The sequence below is a fragment of the Chionomys nivalis genome, chromosome 23 (assembly GCF_950005125.1).
Source record: "Chionomys nivalis chromosome 23, mChiNiv1.1, whole genome shotgun sequence".
Classification (NCBI taxonomy): domain Eukaryota; kingdom Metazoa; phylum Chordata; class Mammalia; order Rodentia; family Cricetidae; genus Chionomys; species Chionomys nivalis.
The window spans coordinates 31,949,727-31,970,939 of NC_080108.1; the positions used below are offsets into that span (position 1 = coordinate 31,949,727).

The window sequence follows — 21,213 nt, forward strand, 5'->3', positions numbered from 1 at the left end:
GTTGCACTTCTCCGGAAGAGGAATGCCCCAAAAAAGGTAGAAAGAAGTGTTTTGTGAATGGAGGTCAGGTGGAAAAACTCTTGGATCATGGGGTGCATGAAAATTGAGCGTCTTAAATTTATCATACATCAGAAAGATTGAATATGATGGTGGTTTTAACAGACATTTTTGAATAACCTTCACACACCTGAGGTCACTCAATTGTAATTTTTCTTTAATTTTTCACTAGGTGGAGAATGGAATTCCCCTCTATGAGATCTAGTATATCAAAGGACTGAAGAGTGATAGACTTGAGGACATGGGCAGGAACAAAAATATAATGATCAAGAGACTATCATCTTAGAACTTATACTCTGTGAAATCATGCAGTCCAAGATGTTGAGTTTTAGAATCCACAGACATAGCAAATATGAAGGAGTCAAGAGATAGAGAATCAGCGCTTACCTTTTCTGCATGAAGAATATGAAGTCCTCCAAGATTCTATCCTGTAAGAGTAGAGAAATAAAAGTTATTAGGGATGCTAAGTTTTCTACACAACACTGTCTGCCTTGATAGCCACATTATGCAGACTACCTAGCGTACACACCCTCTCCAACCAACCTTTACCTGTTTCTTACTTCCTCTATTTTGGCATGTCTTACAATGACTCCTTTCCTTTCTGATTGCTTCAACTAAAGCTGCCAAGCTCTCTTTTTTATACAATAACCTAAGTGAAGACAATTTTTTACCCTTGGATATACTACTGGCAGATATAAAATAGGATGAGGAGGTCATATCACATATTTCTCATATTCATTTGTCATGACATCTTCTATTGCATATCTCATAGTACACTGTTTCTGTGTTAAAAATAATGAGGCCTCACAGTATCTCTGATGTTGCTTTCAGATCTTAAGAAAACATGGCTGAGAAAACAGTTTCCTAGAGTTGTATCATCTTCTGGTTCATCATGTAAAAATGTTACTCAACCTAGCACAACAACAGAATTATGGAATGAAAGATGAAAGAGAGACATCCATCAAAATGCCGACAACAACGTCTGGATCTTGGGCAACTCCACTTAATCCCAAGACAGGTTAGATCTTAGAGTATGTAATGTATGCAATATTTATTCCTCTTGAGTATAGGAGTGGCAACATGAACTAAACTGGTGGAATGCAATCATAAATTCCCTTCCGAAATTCTGTTCTGGAATGGTGTATGTCATTTCAAGAGCAGGAGGTGTTTTCCCTTCGAATCACCTTCCCATGTACAATGTTGGTGACCATACCCTTTCTCTGGATCTTTAGGAAAACCTAAGGATTTTCTTTCATCATGTCTCTGTGTTATATGCAACTTATGTCTGAATCATTTTTTGTTATATTGGAATTGGTTGCTCTGAGCAGTGCTTGCCTTCACCGCTGCTACACGTGTCTGCTGCATTATTTATTGTCCTCTTGAACTTGCTCCCCAATTTTTCTCCAGCTGACTGGTTTGGAGGACTGCATGGAAGTGAAATGCTTGATGGTCATTGGAATTGTATCTATGAGCTAACTATACGTCTTGTGAATCTTGAGCCAACTACACTTCTTGTGAATCTCTCAGCATGCAAATAAATCAAAACAGTGTAAACAACGTGAAGGTCCCAATCCCAGAGCAGGCTGATGAAAAGAGACATTTTAATTGGACATTATCAAAAATTTCTCTCTTTTTTAAAAAAGAAATTATGATAGTAAGATATGATTGCTGAGAATACCCAGATCTGAAAAGCAACTGGATATGGTGGCTGGAGTGTGAGGTGACTCTAGCATGTAAAATTGATACACCATCAAGGGAGTATGATAAATTTAGAGTCAACAAAGTGAAAAGGAGTGACTCTCACAGTATGGGAAATCATCAGGCCTTCCTGCCTAAATTGGGAAAGGAACAGGAATCCAAAAGCTCTCCAAATTTTGCAGTCAGGGTGGGCAGGAGTCCTGCCACCTCCTCTTCCCCTCACCCCATGAGGGGAAGTTATTTCCAATTCATCATAGAGGATCATTGAGATTCTCTGTAATGAATTCACTGCTTCCACCTCTTTATGAGTCCTTCTTTCAGGCATGTAAGAGCAAATAACTTCAAATCAATGGACACTCTAGGCTTTTCGAGGCAGAATATGGAAGCAAAAAGCTGGACAGTTTTCACATCCAGAAAGTTGCTCTTCTCTCAAAATTTAGGAGATCAAAGCCCATCTGTACTGTAACTGTCTTCCTTTCAAATGCAAGAGTGCTAGCCATGTTCTGGAAGCATCACGGTCGTCAAGACCACCACTTATCTGGACCTCAGAGGGGGAATGTTTGAGTCAATCAGCGTCCTCAGAAACCTGTTGTCATCATCGATCCAGAGAAGGCAGCTTTGAACACATGAGCATCCGCAGTGACACTGGAAAGCAGTGATAGATAGACTCTTTGGCTTGGAAGAGGAAGATCAGCATTGTGCAGCAGGCTTCTTTCTCACGATCTCAATTGAGGTAAAGCATCAAAGAGATCACAAAGGCGTTTTCTTCTATACTTTACAGCCCAATTGTCATCAACAAATATCAACACCCTATTGTGCCGCCTTAACAGCAAAGAAAGATGAACACATCAAGAATTTTGATGACTTGAATTTGATCTTGACAACTAGCTTCATGGACAAAAAGAACAAAAGTATAAAATAATATGCAACCAAAAATACAGGGGTGTGCTTAATATGTTTCAAAGGGCAAAAATGTTCCTGGATTTCTTGATTATCTATTCAAGATGGAAGTTTTGGATAGTTTCCTATTCCTCCTACATCAGTGTGTCATCGTCATCATCACCATCACCATCATCATGATCATCAACATTGTTTTATGCCTTATCCTCCAGCCTTTCTAGCAGCCAATTATTTCCTCAGTTTACCTCTATGGACTTTGCAGTCAGTCCTGCAAGTGTCCAGGTTGCTTTCATGGTGAAATTCTTAGGCTAACATCCTCAACCTCATGGCTTTCCCTGTGTTATTATCGGGAGAGGAAAGCCAGCGGAACCAACAATAAGAGGCAACTATCACCAATGTATTCAAATTCAATTTTATGTTTGTGGTGGATTTATGTGTCTTTGTGTGTCTCTTTGACAAACTTGCTCTTTTATTTCATAGATATTAACAAACGTTCAGTTCAAATTATATATTATGTAAATATTATATAGGAATTGACCCTGATACTTTCTCTGAGCTTTTGAATCCAGATTTGTTCCATACAGTCCTATTTTTCAGATTTGAGATAAAATGCTCTTTGGAAAACTTATATAATCAACCTCCCATTTGGACAAGCACTCCATGAAAACAGACATAATAAGATACACCAATGACCTGGAAATCTGACAAAATATTTGTGAAACTCAGAGGGGTACGTTTCTAAATTCACTTAAGTTAATTTTCAGAGTACCGCAACACTTGTCTTGCTTCTCAGTGTGCTAGAAGGCTCCATTCAAGGGTGGGTTCTGTTGCACTTCTCCGGAAGAGGAATGCCCCAAAAAAGGTAGAAAGAAGTGTTTTGTGAATGGAGGTCAGGTAGAAAAACTCTTGGATCATGGGGTGCATGAAAATTGAGCGTCTTAAATTTATCATACATCAGAAAGATTGAATATGATGGTGGTTTTAACAGACATTTTTGAATAACCTTCACACACCTGAGGTCACTCAATTGTAATTTTTCTTTAATTTTTCACTAGGTGGAGAATGGAATTCCCCTCTATGAGATCTAGTATATCAAAGGACTGAAGAGTGATAGACTTGAGGACATGGGCAGGAACAAAAATATAATGATCAAGAGACTATCATCTTAGAACTTATACTCTGTGAAATCATGCAGTCCAAGATGTTGAGTTTTAGAATCCACAGACATAGCAAATATGAAGGAGTCAAGAGATAGAGAATCAGCGCTTACCTTTTCTGTATGAAGAATATGAAGACCTCCAAGATTCTATCCTGTAAGAGTAGAGAAATAAAAGTTATTAGGGGTGCTAAGTTTTCTACACAACACTGTCTGCCTTGATAGCCACATTATGCAGACTACCTAGCGTACGCACCCTTTCCAACCAACCTTTACCTGTTTCTTACTTCCTCTATTTTGGCATGTCTTACAATGACTCCTTTCCTTCCTGATTGCTTCAACTAAAGCTGCCAGGCTCTCTTTTTTATACAATAACCTAAGTGAAGACAATTTTTTACCCTTGGATATACTACTGGCAGATATAAAATAGGATGAGGAGGTCATATCACATATTTCTCATATTCATTTGTCATGACATCTTCTATTGCATATCTCATAGTACACTGTTTCTGTGTTAAAAATAATGAGGCCTCACAGTATCTCTGATGTTGCTTTCATATCTTAAGGAAACATGGCTGAGATAACAGTTTCTTAGAGTTGTATCTTCTTCTGGTTCATCATGTGAAAATGTTACTCAACCTAGCACAACAACAGAATTATGGAATGAAAGATGAAAGACAGACATCCATCAAAATGCCGACAACAACGTCTGGATCTTGGGCAACTCCACTTAATCCCAAGACAGGTTAGATCTTTGAGTATGTAATGTAGGCAATATTTATTCCTCTCGAGTATAGGAGTGGCAACATGAACTAAACTGGTGGAATGCAATCATAAATTCCCTTCCGAAATTCTGTTCTGGAATGGTGTATGTCATTTCAAGAGCAGGAGGTGTTTTCCATTAGAATCACCTTCCCATGTACAATGTTGGTGACCATACCCTTACTCTGGATCTTATGGAAAACCTAAGGATTTTCTTTCATCATGTCTCTGTGTTATATGCAACTTATGTCTGAATCATTTTTTGTTATATTGGAATTGGTTGCTCTGAGCAGTGCTTGCCTTCACCGCTGCTACACGTGTCTGCTGCATTATTTATTGTCCTCTTGAACATGCTCCCCAATTTTTCCCCAGCTGACTGGTTTGGAGGACTGCATGGAAGTGAAATGCTTGATGGTCATTGGAATTGTATCTATGATCTAACTATACGTCTTGTGAATCTTGAGCCAACTACACTTCTTGAGAATCTCTCAGCATGCAAATAAATCAAAACAGTGTAAACAACGTGAAGGTCCCAATCCCAGAGCAGGCTGATGAAAAGAGACATTTTAATTGGACTTTATCAAAAATTTCTCTCTTTTTTAAAAAAGAAATTATGATAGTAAGATATGATTGCTGAGAATATCCAGATCTGAAAAGCAACTGGATATGGTGGCTGGAGTGTGAGGTGACTCTAGCATGTAGAATTGATACACCATCAAGGGAATATGGATATTCAGAAGCAACAAGGAGAAAAGGAATGACTCTCACAGTATGGGAAATAATCAGACCTTCCTGCCTAAATTGGGAAAGGAACAGGAATCCAAAAGCCCTCCAAATTTTGCAGTCAGGGTGGGCACGAGTCCTGCCACCTCCTCTTCTCCTCACCCCATTGTAGTTTTTTCCAATTCATCATAGAGGATCATTGAGATTCTCTGTAATGAATTCACTGCTTCCACCTCTTTATGAGTCCTTCTTTCAGGCATGTAAGAGCAAATAACTTCAAACCAATGGACACTCTAGGCTTTTCGAGGCAGAATATGGAAGCAAAAAGCTGGACAGTTTTCACATCCAGAAAGTTGCTCTTCTCTCAAAATTTAGGAGATCAAAGCCCATCTGCACTGTAACTGTCTTCCTTTCAAATGCAAGAGTGCTAGCCATGTTCTGGAAGCATCACGGTCGTCAAGACCACCACTTATCTGGACCTCAGAGGGGGAATGTTTGAGTCAATCAGCGTCCTCAGAAACCTGTTGTCATCATCGATCCAGAGAAGGCAGCTTTGAACACATGAGCATCCGCAGTGACACTGGAAAGCAGTGATAGATAGACTCTTTGGCTTGAAGAGGAAGATCAGCATTGTGCAGCAGGCTTCTTTCTCAGGATCTCAACTGAGTTAAAGCATCAAAGAGATCACAAAGGCGTTTTCTCCTATACTTTACAGCCCAATTGTTATCAACAAATATCAACACTCTATTGTGCCGCAGTAACAGAAAACAAAGATGAACACATCAAGAATTTTGATGACTTGAATTTGATCTTGACAACTAGCTTCATGGACAGCAGGAACAAAAGTATAAAATAAAATGCAACCAAAAATACAGGGGTGTGCTTAATATGTTTCAAAGGGCAAAAATGTTCCTGGATTTCTTGATTATCTATTCAAGATGGAAGTTTTGGATAGTTTCCTATTCCTCCTACATCAGTGTGTCATCGTCATCATCACCATCACCATCACCATCATCATGATCATCAACATTGTTTTATTCCTTATCCTCCAGCCTTTCTAGCAGCCAATTATTTCCTCAGTTTACCTCTATGGACTTTGCAGTCAGTCCTGCAAGTGTCCAGGTTGCTTTCATGGTGAAATTCTTAGCCTAACATCCTCAACCTCATGGCTTTCCCTGTGCTATTATCGGGAGAGGAAAGCCAGCGGAAGCAACAATAATAGGCAATTATCACCAATGTATTCAAATTCAATTTTATGTTTGTGGTGGTGTTATGTGTGTTTGTGTGTCTCTTATGACAAACTTGCTCTTTTATTTCATAGATATTAAAAAAGGTTCACTTCAAATTATATATTAGATAAATATTATATAGGAATTGACCCTGATACCTTCTCTGAGCTTTTGAATCCAGATTTGTTCCATACAGTCCTATTTTTCAGATCTGAGATAAAATGCTCTTTGGAAAATATATAATCAACCTCCCATTTGGACAAGCACTCCAAGAAAACAGACATAATAAGATGCACCAATGACCTGAAAATCTGACAAAATATTTGTGAAACTCAGAGGGGTACGTTTCTAAATTCACTTAAGTTAATTTTCAGAGTACCACAACACTTGTCTTGCTTCTTGGTGTGCTAGAAGTGTACATTCAAGGGAGGGTTCTGTTGCAATTCCCAGGAAGAGGAATGCCCCAAAATGTAGAAAGAAGTGTTTTGTGAATGGAGGTCAGGTGGAAAAACTCTTGGATCATGGGGTATATGAAAACTGAGCATCTTAAATTTATCGTACATCAGAATGTTTGAATATGATGGTGTTTTTAACAGACATTTTTGAATAACCTTCACACACCTAAGGTCACTCTATTGTAATTTTTTTAAATTTTTCACTAGGTGGATAATGGAATTCCCCTCTATGAGATCTAGTATATCAAAGGCCTGAAGAGTGATAGACTTGTGGACATGGGCAGGAACAAAAATATAGTGGTCAAGAAGTATCATCAGAGAACTTATACTCTGTGAAATCATGCAGTCCAAGATGTTGAGTTTTAGAATCCACAGACATAGCAAATATGAAGGAGTCAAGAGATAGAGAATCAGCGCTTACGTTTTCTGCATGAAGAATATGAAGACCTCCAGGATTCTATCCTGTAATAATAGAGAAATAAAAAGTTATTAGGGGTGCTAAGTTTTCTACACAACACTGTCTGCCTTGATAGTCACATTATGCAGACTACCTAGCATACGCACCCTTTCCAACCAACCTTTGCCTGTTTCTTCCTTCCTCTATTTTGGCTTGTCTTACAATGACTCCTTTCCTTCCTGATTGCTTCAACTAAAGCTGCCAGGCTCTCTTCTTTATACAATAACCTAAGTGAAGACAATTGTTTACCCTTGGATATACTACTGGCAGATATAGAATAGGATGAGGAGGTCATATCACATATTTCTCATATACATCTGTCATGACATCTTCTATTTCATATCTCATAGTACACTGTTTCTGTGTTAAAAATAATGAGGCCTCACAGTATCTCTGATGTTGCTTTCATATCTTAAGAAAACATGGCTGAGAAAACAGTTTCCTAGAGTTGTATCATCTTCTGGTTCATCATGTGAAAATGTTACTCACCCTAGCACAACAACAGAATTATGGAATGAAAATGAAAGAGAGACATCCATCAAAATGCCGACAACGTCTGGATCTTGGGCAACTCCACTTAATCCCAAGACAGGTTAGATCTTTGAGTATGTAATGTAGGCAATATTTATTCCTCTCGAGTATAGGAGTGGCAACATGAACTAAACTGGTGGAATCCAATCATAAATTCTCTTCCGAAATTCTGTTCTCCAATTGTGTATGTCATTTCAAGAGCAGGAGGTGTTTTCCATTCGAATCACCTTCCCATGTACAATGTTGGTGACCATACCCTTTCTCTGGATCTTTAGGAAAACCTAAGGATTTTCTTTCATCATGTCTCTGTGTTATATGCAACTTATCTCTGAATCAATTTTTGTTAGATGGGAATTGGTTGCTCTGCGCAGTGCTTGCCTTCACCCCTGCTACACGTGTCTGCTGCATTATTTATTGTCCTCTTGAACATGCTCCCCAATTTTTTCCCAGATGACTTGTTTGGAGGACTGCATGGAAGTGAAATGCTTGATGGTCATTGGAATTGTATCTATGAGCTAACTATACGTCTTGTGAATCCTGAGCCAGCTACCCTTCTTGAGAATCTCTCAGCATGCAAATAAATCAAAACAGTGTAAACAACGTGAAGGTCCCAATCCCAGAGCAGTCTGATGAAAAGAGAGATTTTTGGAAAACATATATGATCAAGTTGCCGTTTAGAGAGGGTCTCCATGAAGACAGACTTGCCCACATGGACAAGTTACATGGAATTATGACAAAATTTTTGTGAAATACAAAGGGGGAAATTTCTGAAATCACATAAATTAAAGTAAGTGTTAGCGCAACACTTATCTTGCTTCTCGGTGTGCTAGAAGGCTACATTCAAGGGTGGTTTCTGTGGAAATTCTCAGGAATAGAACTGTAGAAAATGGGTGGAAAGAAGTGTTGGGTGAATGGAGGTCAGATAAGAAACCCTTGAATCATGGTGTACATGAAAATTGAGCATCTCAAATTTACCATACATCAGAAAGATTTAATATGATGGGGGATTTAAGAGACATTTTTAATAACCTTCACACACCCGAGGTCACTCAATGGTAATATTTCTTTAATTTTTCACCAGCTGGAGAAGTGAATATTGCCCTCTATGAGACCTAGTATGTCAAAGGACGGAAGAGTGATAGACTTGAGGACATGGGCAGAAACAAAAACATAATGGTCAAGAGAGTATCATCTTAGAACTTATACTCTGTGAAATCAAGAATCCCAAGATGTTGACTTTTAGAAATCCCCATACTTAGCAAAAATGATTGAGTCATGAGATAGAGACTCATAGCTTACCTTTTCTGTATGAAGAATAAGAAGACCTCTAATATTCTATCCTGTTATAGTAGAGAAATAAAAGTTATCAGGGATGCTAAGTTTTCCACACCACACTGTCTGCCCTGATAGCCACATTATGGAGACTACCTAGCCTACCCACCGTTTCCACCCAGCTTTTACCTGTTTTTTCCTTCCTCTATTTTGGCATGTCTTACAATGAAACCTTTCCTTCCTGATTGCTTCTACTAAAGCTACCAGTCTCTGTGCTTTAGGCAATAACCTAAGTGGAGACAATCGTTTTCCCTTCAATAAACTAGTGGCAGATGGAGAGTAGATGGGGAGGTCATGGCGCATATCTCTCATACTCATTTGTCCTGACATCTTCTATTCACATCTAGCACACTGTATCTGCTTTAAGAAGGATGGGGCCTGACAGTATTTCTGATGTTGCTTTCATAGGTTTAAGAAGACATGGTTGAGCAAAACAGTTCCCTTGATATCTATCATCTTCTGATTCATCATGTGAAAATGTTTCTCACCCAAGCACAGCAAGAGCATTATGGAATGAAAGATGAAAGAGAGACATCCATCAAAAAGCAGACAACGTCTGGATCTTGGGCAACTCCACTTAATCCCAAGACAGGTAAGATCTTTGAGTACGTAATGTAGGCAATACTTATTCCTCTCGAGTGTAGGAAGTGGCAACATGAACTAAACTGGTGGAATGCAATCATAAATTATCTTCCAAATTTCTGTTCTGGAATGGTGTATGTCATTTCAAGAGCAGGAGGTGTTTTCCCTTCGAATCACCTTCCCATGTACAATGTTGGTGACCGTACCCTTTTTCTGGATCTTTGGGGAAACTATAGATTTTCTTTCATCATGTCTCTGTGTTATATGCAACTTATCTCTGAATCCTTTTTTGTTAGATGAGAATTGGTTGCTCTGAGCAGTGCTTGCCTTCACCCCTGTTACACTCAAAAGCTTCACTCAAAAGCTGCACTATTTATGCTCCTCATGAACATGATTCCCATTTTTCCCCCAGCTGATTGGTTTGGAGTACTTCACGGAAGTGAAATGCTTGATGGACGTTGGAATTTTATCTATGTTCCTACTATACGTTTTGTGAATCACAGGCAACTATACTTCTCGTGAATCTCTCACCATGCAAATACATCAAAACAGTGTAAACAACGTGAAGGTCCCAATCATAGAGCAGACTGTTGAAAAGACAGTTTTTAATTGGACTTTATCAAAAAGTTCTCTCATTTTTGAATAAGATATTATGATAGTAAGATATGATTGCTGAGAATATCCAGATATGAAAAGCAACTGGATATGGTGGCTGGAGTGTGAGATGACCATTAGCATGTAGAATTGATACACCATCCAGGGAGTATGATGTATTCAGAGACAACAAAGAGAAAAGAAATGACTCTCCCAATGTGGGAAATAATCAGGCTTTCTTGTCTAAATTGGGAAAGAACAGGAATCCAAAAGCTCTCCAAATTTTGCACTCAGGGTGGGCATGAGTCCTAACATTTCCTCTTGCCCTTGTCCCATTGTAGATATGTCCAATTCCTCAGAGAGTATCATTGAGAATCTCTGTTATAAATTCACTGCTTCAACCTCTTTTGTGTCTTTCTTTCAGGCATGTAACAGCAAAAACTTCAAATCAATGTACATTCTAGGATGTAGGACATTGCTATTTAGAAGCAGAATATGGAAGCTAAGAGATGGACATATTTTGCATCCAGCAAGTTGCTCTTCTCTCAAAATTTAAGAGAGCAAAGCCTGTCTGCACTGTAACTTTCTTCCTTAAAAATACAAGAGTGCTAGCCGTGTTCTGGAAGCATCACGGTTGTAAAGACCACCACTTATCTGGACCTCAGAGGCTTTCTCTTTGAGTCAATCAGCGTCCTCAGAAAAATGTTGTCATCATCAATCCAGAGAAGGCAGCTTTGAACACATGAGCATCCCCAGTGACACTGGAAAGCAGTGATAGACAGACTCTTTGGCTTTGAAGAGGAAGATCAGCATTGTGCTTCTTTCTCAGGATCTCAACTCAGATAAAGCATCAAGGAGATCACAAAGGCGTTTTCTCCTATAATTTACAGCCCATTTTTCATCAACAAGTATCAACACTCTATTGTGCCACAGGAACAGAAAACAAAGATAAACGCTTCAAAAATTTTGATGAGGGGACAAAGGGAAGCGAAGCCGGAGCTGCGGGCGCCTTTTCGGCCCGCGGTGTCTTAGATTCATTCTTAAGGAACTGAGAACTTAATCTTCCAAAATGTCAAAAAGACCATCTTATGCCCCACCTCCCACCCCAGCTCCTGCAACACAAATGCCCAGCACACCAGGGTTTGTGGGATACAATCCATACAGTCATCTCGCCTACAACAACTACAGGCTGGGAGGGAACCCGGGCACCAACAGCCGGGTCACGGCGTCATCTGGTATCACGATTCCAAAGCCTCCAAAGCCACCAGATAAGCCGCTGATGCCCTACATGAGGTACAGCAGAAAGGTCTGGGACCAAGTAAAGGCTTCCAACCCTGACCTAAAGTTGTGGGAAATTGGCAAGATTATTGGTGGCATGTGGCGAGATCTCACTGATGAAGAGAAACAAGAATATTTAAACGAATACGAAGCTGAAAAGATAGAGTACAATGAATCTATGAAGGCCTATCACAATTCCCCTGCATACCTTGCATATATTAATGCAAAAAGTCGTGCCGAAGCTGCATTAGAGGAAGAAAGTCGACAGAGACAGTCTCGCATGGAGAAAGGAGAACCTTATATGAGCATTCAGCCTGCTGAGGATCCAGATGATTATGATGACGGCTTTTCAATGAAGCATACAGCTACCGCCCGTTTCCAGAGAAACCACCGCCTCATCAGTGAGATCCTCAGTGAGAGCGTGGTCCCTGATGTGCGGTCAGTTGTCACAACAGCTAGAATGCAGGTCCTCAAGCGACAGGTCCAGTCTTTAATGGTTCATCAGCGAAAACTAGAAGCCGAACTTCTTCAGATAGAGGAGCGACACCAGGAAAAGAAGAGGAAATTCCTGGAAAGCACAGATTCCTTTAACAATGAACTTAAAAGGTTATGCGGTCTGAAGGTGGAAGTAGACATGGAGAAAATCGCAGCCGAAATTGCACAGGCAGAGGAGCAGGCCCGCAAAAGGCAGGAGGAGCGGGAGAAGGAAGCAGCGGAGCAAGCCGAGCGCAGTCAGGGCAGCATTGCCCCTGAGGAAGAGCAAGCAACGAACAAAGCCGAGGAGAAGAAGGATGAAGAGAGCATCCCTATGGAGACAGAGGAGACACACCTGGAAGAAACGACAGAGAGCCAGCAGAATGGTGAAGAAGGCACATCTACTCCTGAGGACAAGGAGAGTGGGCAGGAGGGGGTTGACAGCATGGAGGTCGAAGGGACCAGTGATAGTAATACTGGCTCAGAGAGCAACAGTGCAACAGTGGAGGAGCCGCCCACAGACCCCATGCCCGAAGACGAGAAGAAGGAATAAATGCTGCCTTGTTTTATGTGTCCTAAAACTTTTTTAAATGGAAAAAAAAAAGTTTTCTGGTTTAAAAAAAAAAAAAATTTGATGAGTTGAATTTGATCTTGACAACTAGCTTCATGGACATAAAGAAGAAAAGTATAAAATAAAATGCAACAAAAATACAGGGGTGTGCTTAATATGTTTCAAAGGCCAAAATGTTCCTGGATTTCTTGTTTATCTATTCAAGATGGAAGTTTTTGATAGTTTCCTATTCCTCCTACTTCAGTGTGTCATCGTCATCATCACCATCACCATCATCATGATCATCAACATTGTTTTATGCCTTATTCTCCACCCTTTAGGCAGTCAATTCTTTCCTCAGTTCACCTCTATGGACTTTGCAGACAGTCCTGCAAGTGTCCAGGTTGCTTTCAGGGTGAAATTCTTACCCTAACAACCTCAAATCATGGGTTTCCCTGTGCTCTTATCGTGAGAGGAAAGCCAGAGGAACCAGCAATAGTAGGTAAATATCACCAATGAATCATTTTCAATTTGATCTTTCTGGCAAAGTTTTTTGTCTTTGTTTGTCTCTTGTGATAACATGCTCTTTTATTTCATGAATATTAACAAAGGTTCAGCTTCAAATTCCATATTAGGTAACTGTTATATAGGACTTGACTCTGATCCTTTCTCTGAGCATTGGAATCCAGAGTTGTCCCACACACTCCTATTCATCAGATTTGAGATAAAATGCTTTTTGCAAAACATGTTTAATCAAGCTGCCATTTGGAGAGGCTCTCCATGAAAACAGACATGCCCAGATGCACCAGTAACCTGGAAATCTTAAAAAATTTTTGTGAATCTCAAAGGGGGAAATTTCTGAATTCACATAAATTAAACTCAGAGTAACGCAACACTTATCTTGCTTCTTGGTGTGCTAGAAGCCTACATTCAAGGGTGGGCTGAGTGTCAATTCTCAGGAAGAGGTCTGCCCAAAAAGGATGGAAAGATCCACGTTGGAAAGCAATGTGGCAGTTTCTCAGGGAAATCGGGATCAACCTACCCCTGCACCCAGCAATACCACTCTTGGGAATATACCCTAGAGATGCCCTATCATACAACAAAAGTATTTGCTCAACTATGTTCATAGCAGCATTGTTTGTAATAGCCAGAACTGGAAACAACCGAGATGCCCTTCAATGGAAGAATGGATGAAGAAAGTATGGAATATATACATATTAGAGTACTAATCAGCAGTAAAAAACAATGACTTCTTGAATTTTTGCATGCAAATGGACAGAAATAGAAAATACTGTCCTGAGTGAGTTAAGCCAGACCCAAAAAGAGGAACATGGGATGTACTCACTCATATTTGGTTTCTAGCCATAAATAAAGGACATTGAGCCTATAATTCATGATCCTAGAGAAGCTAAAAAAGAAGGTGAACCCACAGAAAAACATATAGACATCCTCCTGGATATTAACCTTCATCAGGCGATGAAAGGAGACAGAGAGTCCCACATTGGAGCACCAGACTACAACCCCAAGGTCCAAACCAGGAGCAGAAGGAGAGAGAGCATGAGCAAGGAACTCAGGGCCATGAGGAGTGCACCCACAAACTGAGACAATGGGGATGTTCTTTCGGGAACTCACCAAGGCCAGTAGGACGGGGTCTGAAAAAGCATGGGATAATACCGGACTCAATGAACATAGTGGACAATGAGGACTGCTGAGAGGTCAAGAACTATTGCACTGGGTTTGATCCTACTGCATATACTGGCTTTGTGGGAAACCTAGGCTGTTTGACTGTTCACCTTAATAAACCTGGAAGGAGGTGGGAGGTCCTTGGACTCCCCACAGAGCAGGGAACCCTGACTGCTCTTAGGGCTGATGAGAGAGGGGTAGTTGATTTGGGGAGGGGGAGGGATATGGAAGCCGGTGGCGGGGAAGAGACAGAAATCTTTAATAAATAAATAAATTAGTTAAAAAAAGAAGTGTTGCGTGAATGGAGGTAAGATGAAAAACCCTTGAATCATGGGGTACATGAAAATTGAGCATCTTAAATTTATCATACACCAAAAAGATTTAACATGATGGTGGTTTTAAGAGACATTTTTGAATAACCTCCACACACCTGAGGTGACTCAATTGTAATATTTCTTTAATTTTTCACCAGCTGGAGAAGGGAATTCCCCTCTATGAGACCTAGTACATCAAAGGACTGAAGACTGATAGACTTGAGGACATAGGCAGGAACAAAATCATAATGGTCAAGAGAGTATCATCTTAGAACTTATACTCTGTGAAATCATGAAGTCCAAGATGTTGACTTATAGAAATCCCCATACTTAGCAAAAATGATTGAGTCAAGAGATAGAGACTCGGTGCTTACCTTTCCTGTATGAAGAATAAGACGACCTCCAGGATTGAATCCTGTAAGAGTAGAGAAATAAAAGTTATCAGGGATACTAACACACATCACTGTCTGCCTTGATAGCCACATTATGCAGACTACCTAGCATACCCACCCTTTCCACCCAACCTTTACCTGTTTCTTCCTTCCGCTATTTTGGCATGTCTTACAATGATACCTTTCCTTCCTGATTGCTTCTAATAAAGCTGCCAGTCTCTGTCCTTTAGACAATAACCTAAGTAGAGACAATCATTTTCCCTTCGATACACTAATGGCAGATGGAGACTAGCATGGGGATGTCATGGCGCCTATCTCTCATACTCATTTGTCCTGACATCTTCTATTCCACATCTCCTAGCACACTGTGTCTGCTTTAAGAAGGATGGAGCCTGACAATATCTCTGATGTTGCTTTAATATCTTTAAGAAGACATGGCTGAGCAAACAGTTCCCATAAGTTATATCATCTTCCAGTTCATCATGTGAAAATGTTTCTCACCCAGGCACAGCAAGAGCATTATGGAATGAAAGATGAAAGAGAGACAGGAAATTTGGGATCAACCTACCCCAAGATCCAGTAATACCACTATTGGGCATATACCCAAGAGATGCCCCATCAAATGACAAAAGTATCTGTTCAACTATGTTCATAGCAGCATTGTTTGTAATAGCCAAAACCTGGAAACAACCTAGATGCCCTTCAATGGAGGAATGGATGAAGAAAGTGTGGAATATATACATATTAGAGTACTACTCAGCGGTAAAAAATAATGACTTCTCGAATTTTGCGTGCAAATGGATGGAAATAGAAAACACTATCCTGAGTGAGGTATCCCAGACCCAAAAAGAGGAACATGGGATGTACTCACTCATAATCGGTTTCTAGCCATAAATAAAGGACATTGAGCATATAATTTGTGATACTAGAGAAGCTAAATAAGAAAGTGAACCCAAAGAAAATCATATAGTCATCCTCCGGGAGAGGGGAAGTAGACAAGATTGCAGGGCAAAAACTGGGAACTTGCGGGTGAGGTGGCAAGGGGCAAAGGGGAAATGGGATGAGAAACATGAGAAGGGGAGGATGGAAGGAGCTCGGGGGATTGGGATGGTTGGGATACAGGAAGGGAAGATACGAGAGCAGCGAAGTATATATCCTAACTAAGAGAGCCATCGTAGGGTTGGCAAGAAACTTGACTCTAGAGGGGTTAGCAGGTGTCCAGGGAGAGGTCCCCAGCTGGTATCTTGGGCAACTAAGGAGAGGGAACCTTAAATGACCCTATCCTATACTGATGAATATCTTGCATATCACCTTAGAACCTTCATCTGGCGATGGATCGAGGTAGAGACAGAGTCTCAATTTGGAGCAATGGTCTGAGCTCTTAAGGTCCAAATGAGGAGCAGAAGGAGGGAGAACATGAGCAAGGAAACCAGGACCACGAGGGATGCACTCACCCACTGTGACAGTGGAACTGATTTATTAACATTGACTGAGAAAAATACATACCAAATTCCTCAGTTAGAAATATCTTGGCAGTATCAGAACTATGGTGCCACTGAAAGATGAATACAAAAACCTTCATCTGGCGATGGATCGAGGTAGAGACAGAGACTCAATTTGGAGCAACGGTCTGAGCTCTTAAGGTCCAAATGAGGAGCAGAAGGTGGGAGAACATGAGCGAGGAAATCAGGACCACGAGGGATGCACCCACCCACTGTGACAGTGGATCTGATTTATTGGGAGCCCACCAAGGCCAGCTCGTCTGGGACTGAATAAGCATGGGTTGAAACTGGACTCTCTGAGCATGGCGGACAATGAAGGCTGATGAGAAGCCAAGGACAATGGCACTAGGTTTCGATCCTAAGACATTAACTGGCTTTGTGGGAACTTAGCCTGTTTAGACGCTCACCTTCCTGGACGTAGATAGAAGACCTTCGTCTTCCCGCAGGGCAGAGAATTTGGACTGCTCTTCAGTATCGAAAGGGAGGAGGAATGGTGTGGGGGGTGGAGAAGAGGAGTGGCGATAGGGGGATGGGAGTGGGGGGAAGGGGCAATACTTGGGAAGAGGGGAGGGAAGTGAGAAACGGGGAGCAGGTGGAAATATCAATTAAAAAAGAATAATAAAGAAAAAAGACCTCCAGGATTCTATCCTGTAAGAGTAGAGAAATAAAAGTTATTAGGGATGCTAAGTTTCCTACACAACACTGTCTGCCTTGATAGCCACATTATGCAGACTACCTAGCATACGCACGCTTGCCAACCAACCTTTACCTGTTTCTTCCTTCCTCTATTTTGGCTTGTTTTACAATGACTCCTTTCCTTCCTGATTGCTTCAACTAAAGCTGCCAGGCTTTCTTCTTTATACAATAACCCAAGTGAAGACAATTGTTTACCCTTGGATATACTACTGGCAGATATAGAATAGGATGAGGAGGTCATATCACATATTTCTCATATTCATTTGTCATGACATCTTCTATTCCATATCTCATAGTACACTGTTTCTGTGTTAAAAATAATGAGGCCTCACAGTATCTCTGATGTTGCTTTCATATCTTAAGAAAACATGGCTGAGAAAACAGTTTCCTAGAGTTGTATCATCTTCTGGTTCATCATGTGAAAATGTTACTCACCCTAGCACAACAACAGAATTATGGAATGAAAATGAAAGAGAGACATCCATCAAAATGCCGACAACGTCTGGATCTTGGGCAACTCCACTTAATCCCAAGACAGGTAAGATCTTTGAGTATGTAATGTAGGCAATACTTATTCCTCTCGAGTGTAGGAAGTGGCAACATGAACTAAACTGGTGGAATGCAATCATAAATTCTCTTCCGAAATTCTGTTCTGGAATGGTGTATGTCATTTCAAGAGCAGGAGGTGTTTTCCCTTCGAATCACCTTCCCATGTACAATGTTGGTGACCATACCCTTTCTCTGGATCTTTAGGGAAACCTAAGGATTTTCTTTCATCATGTCTCTGTGTTATATGCAACTTATCTCTGAATCATTTTTTTGTTAGATGGGAATTGGTTGCTCTGAGCAGTGCTTGCCTTCACCCCTGCTACACGTGTCTGCTGCATTATTTATTCTCCTCGTGAACATGCTCCCCATTTTTTCCCCAGCTGACTGGTTTGGAGGACTGCATGGAAGTGAAATGCTTGATGGTCATTGGAATTGTATCTATGAGCTAACTATACGTCTAGTGAATCCTGAGCCAGCTACCCTTCTTGAGAATCTCTCAGCATGCAAATAAATCAAAACAGTGTAAACAACGTGAAGGTCCCAATCCCAGAGCAGTCTGATGAAAAGAGAGATTTTAATTGGACTTTATGAAAAAGTTCTCTCATATTTAAAAAGAAATTATGATAGTAAGATATGACTGCTGAGAATATCAGATCTGAAAAACAACAGGATAAGGTAGCTGGAGTGTGAGGTGACTCTAGCATGTAGAATTGATACACCATCAAGGGAGTATGATATATTCAGAGGCAACAAAGAGAAAAGGAATGACTCTCCCAATATGGGAAATAATCAGGCCTTCCTGCCTAATTGGGAAAGGAAGAGGAATCCAAAAGCCCTCCAAATTTTGCCGTCAGGGTGGGCAAGAGTCCTGCCACCTCCTCTTCCCCTCACCCCATTGTAGTTATTTCCAATTCATCATAGAGGATCATTGAGATTCTCTGTAATGAATTCACTGCTTCCACCTCTTTATGAGTCCTTCTTTCAGGCATATAAGAGCAAATAACTTCAAATCAATGGACACTCTAGGCTTTTCGAGGCAGAATAAGGAAGCAAAACACTGGACAGTTTTCACATCCAGCAAGATGCTCTTCTCTCAAAATTTAGGAGATCAAAGCCCGTCTGCACTGTAACTGTCTTCCTTTCAAATGCAAGAGTGCTAGCCATGTTCTGGAAGCATCACGGTCGTCAAGACCACCACTTATCTGGACCTCAGAGGGGTTATGTTTGAGTCAATCAGCGTCCTCAGAAACCTGTTGTCATCATCGATCCAGAGAAGGCAGCTTTGAACACATGAGCATCCGCAGTGACACTGGAAAGCAGTGATAGATAGACTCTTTGGCTTGGAAGAGGAAGATCAGCATTGTGCAGCAGGTTTATTTCTCAGGATCTGAACTGAGGTAAAGCATCAAGGAGATCACAAACGTGTTTTCTCCTATACTTTACAGCCCATTTGTCATCAACAAATATCAACACTCTATTGTGCCGCAGTAACAGAAAACAAAGATGAACACATCAAGAATTTTGATGACTTGAATTTGATCTTGACAACTAGCTTCATGGACAAAAAGAACAAAAGTATAAAATAAAATGCAACCAAAAATACAGGGGTGTGCTCAATATGTTTCAAAGGGCAAAAATGTTCCTGGATTTCTTGATTATCTATTCAAGATGGAAGTTTTGGATAGTTTCCTATTCCTCCTACTTCAGTGTGTCATCGTCATCATCACCATCACCATCACCATCATCATGATCATCAACATTGTTTATGCCATATACTCCACCCTTTCTAGCAGCCAATTATTTCCTCAGTTTACCTCTATGGACTTTGCAGTCAGTCCTGCAAGTGTCCAGGTTGCTTTCATGGTGAAATTCTTAGCCTAACATCCTCAACCTCATGGCTTTCCCTGTGTTATTATCGGGAGAGGAAAGCCAGTGGAAACAACAATAAGAGGCAACTATCACCAATGTATTCAAATTCAATTTTATGTTTGTGGTGGATTTATGTGTCTTTGTGTGTCTCTTTGACAAACTTGCTCTTTTATTTCATAGATATTAACAAAGGTTCAGTTCAAATTATATATTAGGTAAATATTATATAGGAATTGACCCTGATACTTTCTCTGAGCTTTTGAATCCAGATTTGTTCCATACAGTCCTATTTTTCAGATTTGAGATAAAATGCTCTTTGGAAAACTTATATAATCAACCTCCCATTTGGACAAGCACTCCATGAAAACAGAAATAATAAGATACACCAATGACCTGGAAATCAGACAAAATATTTGTGAAACTCAGAGGGGTACGTTTCTAAATTCACTTAAGTTAATTTTCAGTGTACCGCAACACTTGTCTTCCTTCTCAGTGTGCTAGAAGGCTCCATTCAAGGGTGGGTTCTGTTGCACTTCTCCGGAAGAGGAATGCTCCAAAAAAGGTAGAAAGAAGTGTTTTGTGAATGGAGGTCAGGTGGAAAAACTCCAGGATCATGGGGTGCATGAAAATAGAGCATCTTAAATTTATCATACATCAGAAAGATTGAATATGATGGTGGTTTTCACAGACATTTTTGAATAACCTTCACACACCTGAGGTCACTCAATTGTAATTTTTCTTTAATTTTTCACTAGGTGGAGAATGGAATTCCCCTCTATGAGATCTAGTATATCGAAGGACTTAAGAGTGATAGACTTGAGGACATGGGCAGGAACAAAAATATAATGATCAAGAGACTATCATCTTAGAACTTATACTCTGTGAAATCATGCAGTCCAAGATGTTGAGTTTTAGAATCCACAGACATAGCAAATATGAAGGAGTCAAGAGATAGAGAATCAGCACTTACCTTTTCTGCATGAAGAATAAGAAGACCTCCAGGATTCTATCCTGTAAGAGTAGAGAAATAAAAGTTATTAGGGATGCTAAGTTTCCTACACAACACTGTCTGCCTTGATAGCCACATTATGCAGACTACCTAGCATACGCATGCTTGCCAACCAACCTTTACCTGTTTCTTCCTTCCTCTATTTTGGCTTGTTTTACAATGACTCCTTTCCTTCCTGATTGCTTCAACTAAAGCTGCCAGGCTTTCTTCTTTATACAATAACCCAAGTGAAGACAATTGTTTACCCTTGGATATACTACTGGCAGATATAGAATAGGATGAGGAGGTCATATCACATATTTCTCATATTCATTTGTCATGACATCTTCTATTCCATATCTCATAGTACACTGTTTCTGTGTTAAAAATAATGAGGCCTCACAGTATCTCTGATGTTGCTTTCATATCTTAAGAAAACATG

General features: G+C 40.3%; 1 protein-coding gene, 1 long non-coding RNA gene and 4 other non-coding genes across 6 annotated transcripts; 1 reads left to right on the forward strand and 5 right to left on the reverse strand.

The window, feature by feature from the left end:
* Positions 1-443: 443 nt before the first annotated feature.
* On the reverse strand, positions 444-17,197 carry LOC130865338 (uncharacterized). The gene is made up of 6 exons (XR_009056095.1): positions 17,077-17,197; positions 15,150-15,190; positions 9,268-9,308; positions 7,402-7,442; positions 3,926-3,966; positions 444-485 (listed from the first exon to the last, which is right to left on the reverse strand). It is a non-coding gene; the product is annotated as an uncharacterized LOC130865338 (long non-coding RNA).
* On the reverse strand, positions 2,296-2,360 carry LOC130865674 (small nucleolar RNA SNORD109A). The gene has a single exon (XR_009056223.1). It is a non-coding gene; the product is annotated as a small nucleolar RNA SNORD109A (small nucleolar RNA).
* On the reverse strand, positions 5,772-5,836 carry LOC130865675 (small nucleolar RNA SNORD109A). Its single transcript, XR_009056224.1, has one exon. It is a non-coding gene; the product is annotated as a small nucleolar RNA SNORD109A (small nucleolar RNA).
* Positions 11,133-11,197, reverse strand: LOC130865634 (small nucleolar RNA SNORD109A). Its single transcript, XR_009056185.1, has one exon. It is a non-coding gene; the product is annotated as a small nucleolar RNA SNORD109A (small nucleolar RNA).
* On the forward strand, positions 11,465-12,827 carry LOC130865337 (SWI/SNF-related matrix-associated actin-dependent regulator of chromatin subfamily E member 1). Its single transcript, XM_057756349.1, has one exon. It carries the CDS (start codon positions 11,546-11,548, stop codon positions 12,779-12,781), a length of 1,236 nt encoding a protein of 411 aa, XP_057612332.1. The 5' UTR covers positions 11,465-11,545; the 3' UTR covers positions 12,782-12,827.
* A 1,921-nt stretch (positions 17,198-19,118) lies between the features above and the next one.
* Positions 19,119-19,183, reverse strand: LOC130865670 (small nucleolar RNA SNORD109A). Its single transcript, XR_009056219.1, has one exon. It is a non-coding gene; the product is annotated as a small nucleolar RNA SNORD109A (small nucleolar RNA).
* Positions 19,184-21,213: the final 2,030 nt, after the last annotated feature.

Excerpts from the sequence above, each read along its gene's own strand:
- LOC130865337 (XM_057756349.1), top strand. The coding sequence starts at position 11,546 with ATGTCAAAAAGACCATCTTATGCCCCACCTCCCACCCCAGCTCCTGCA.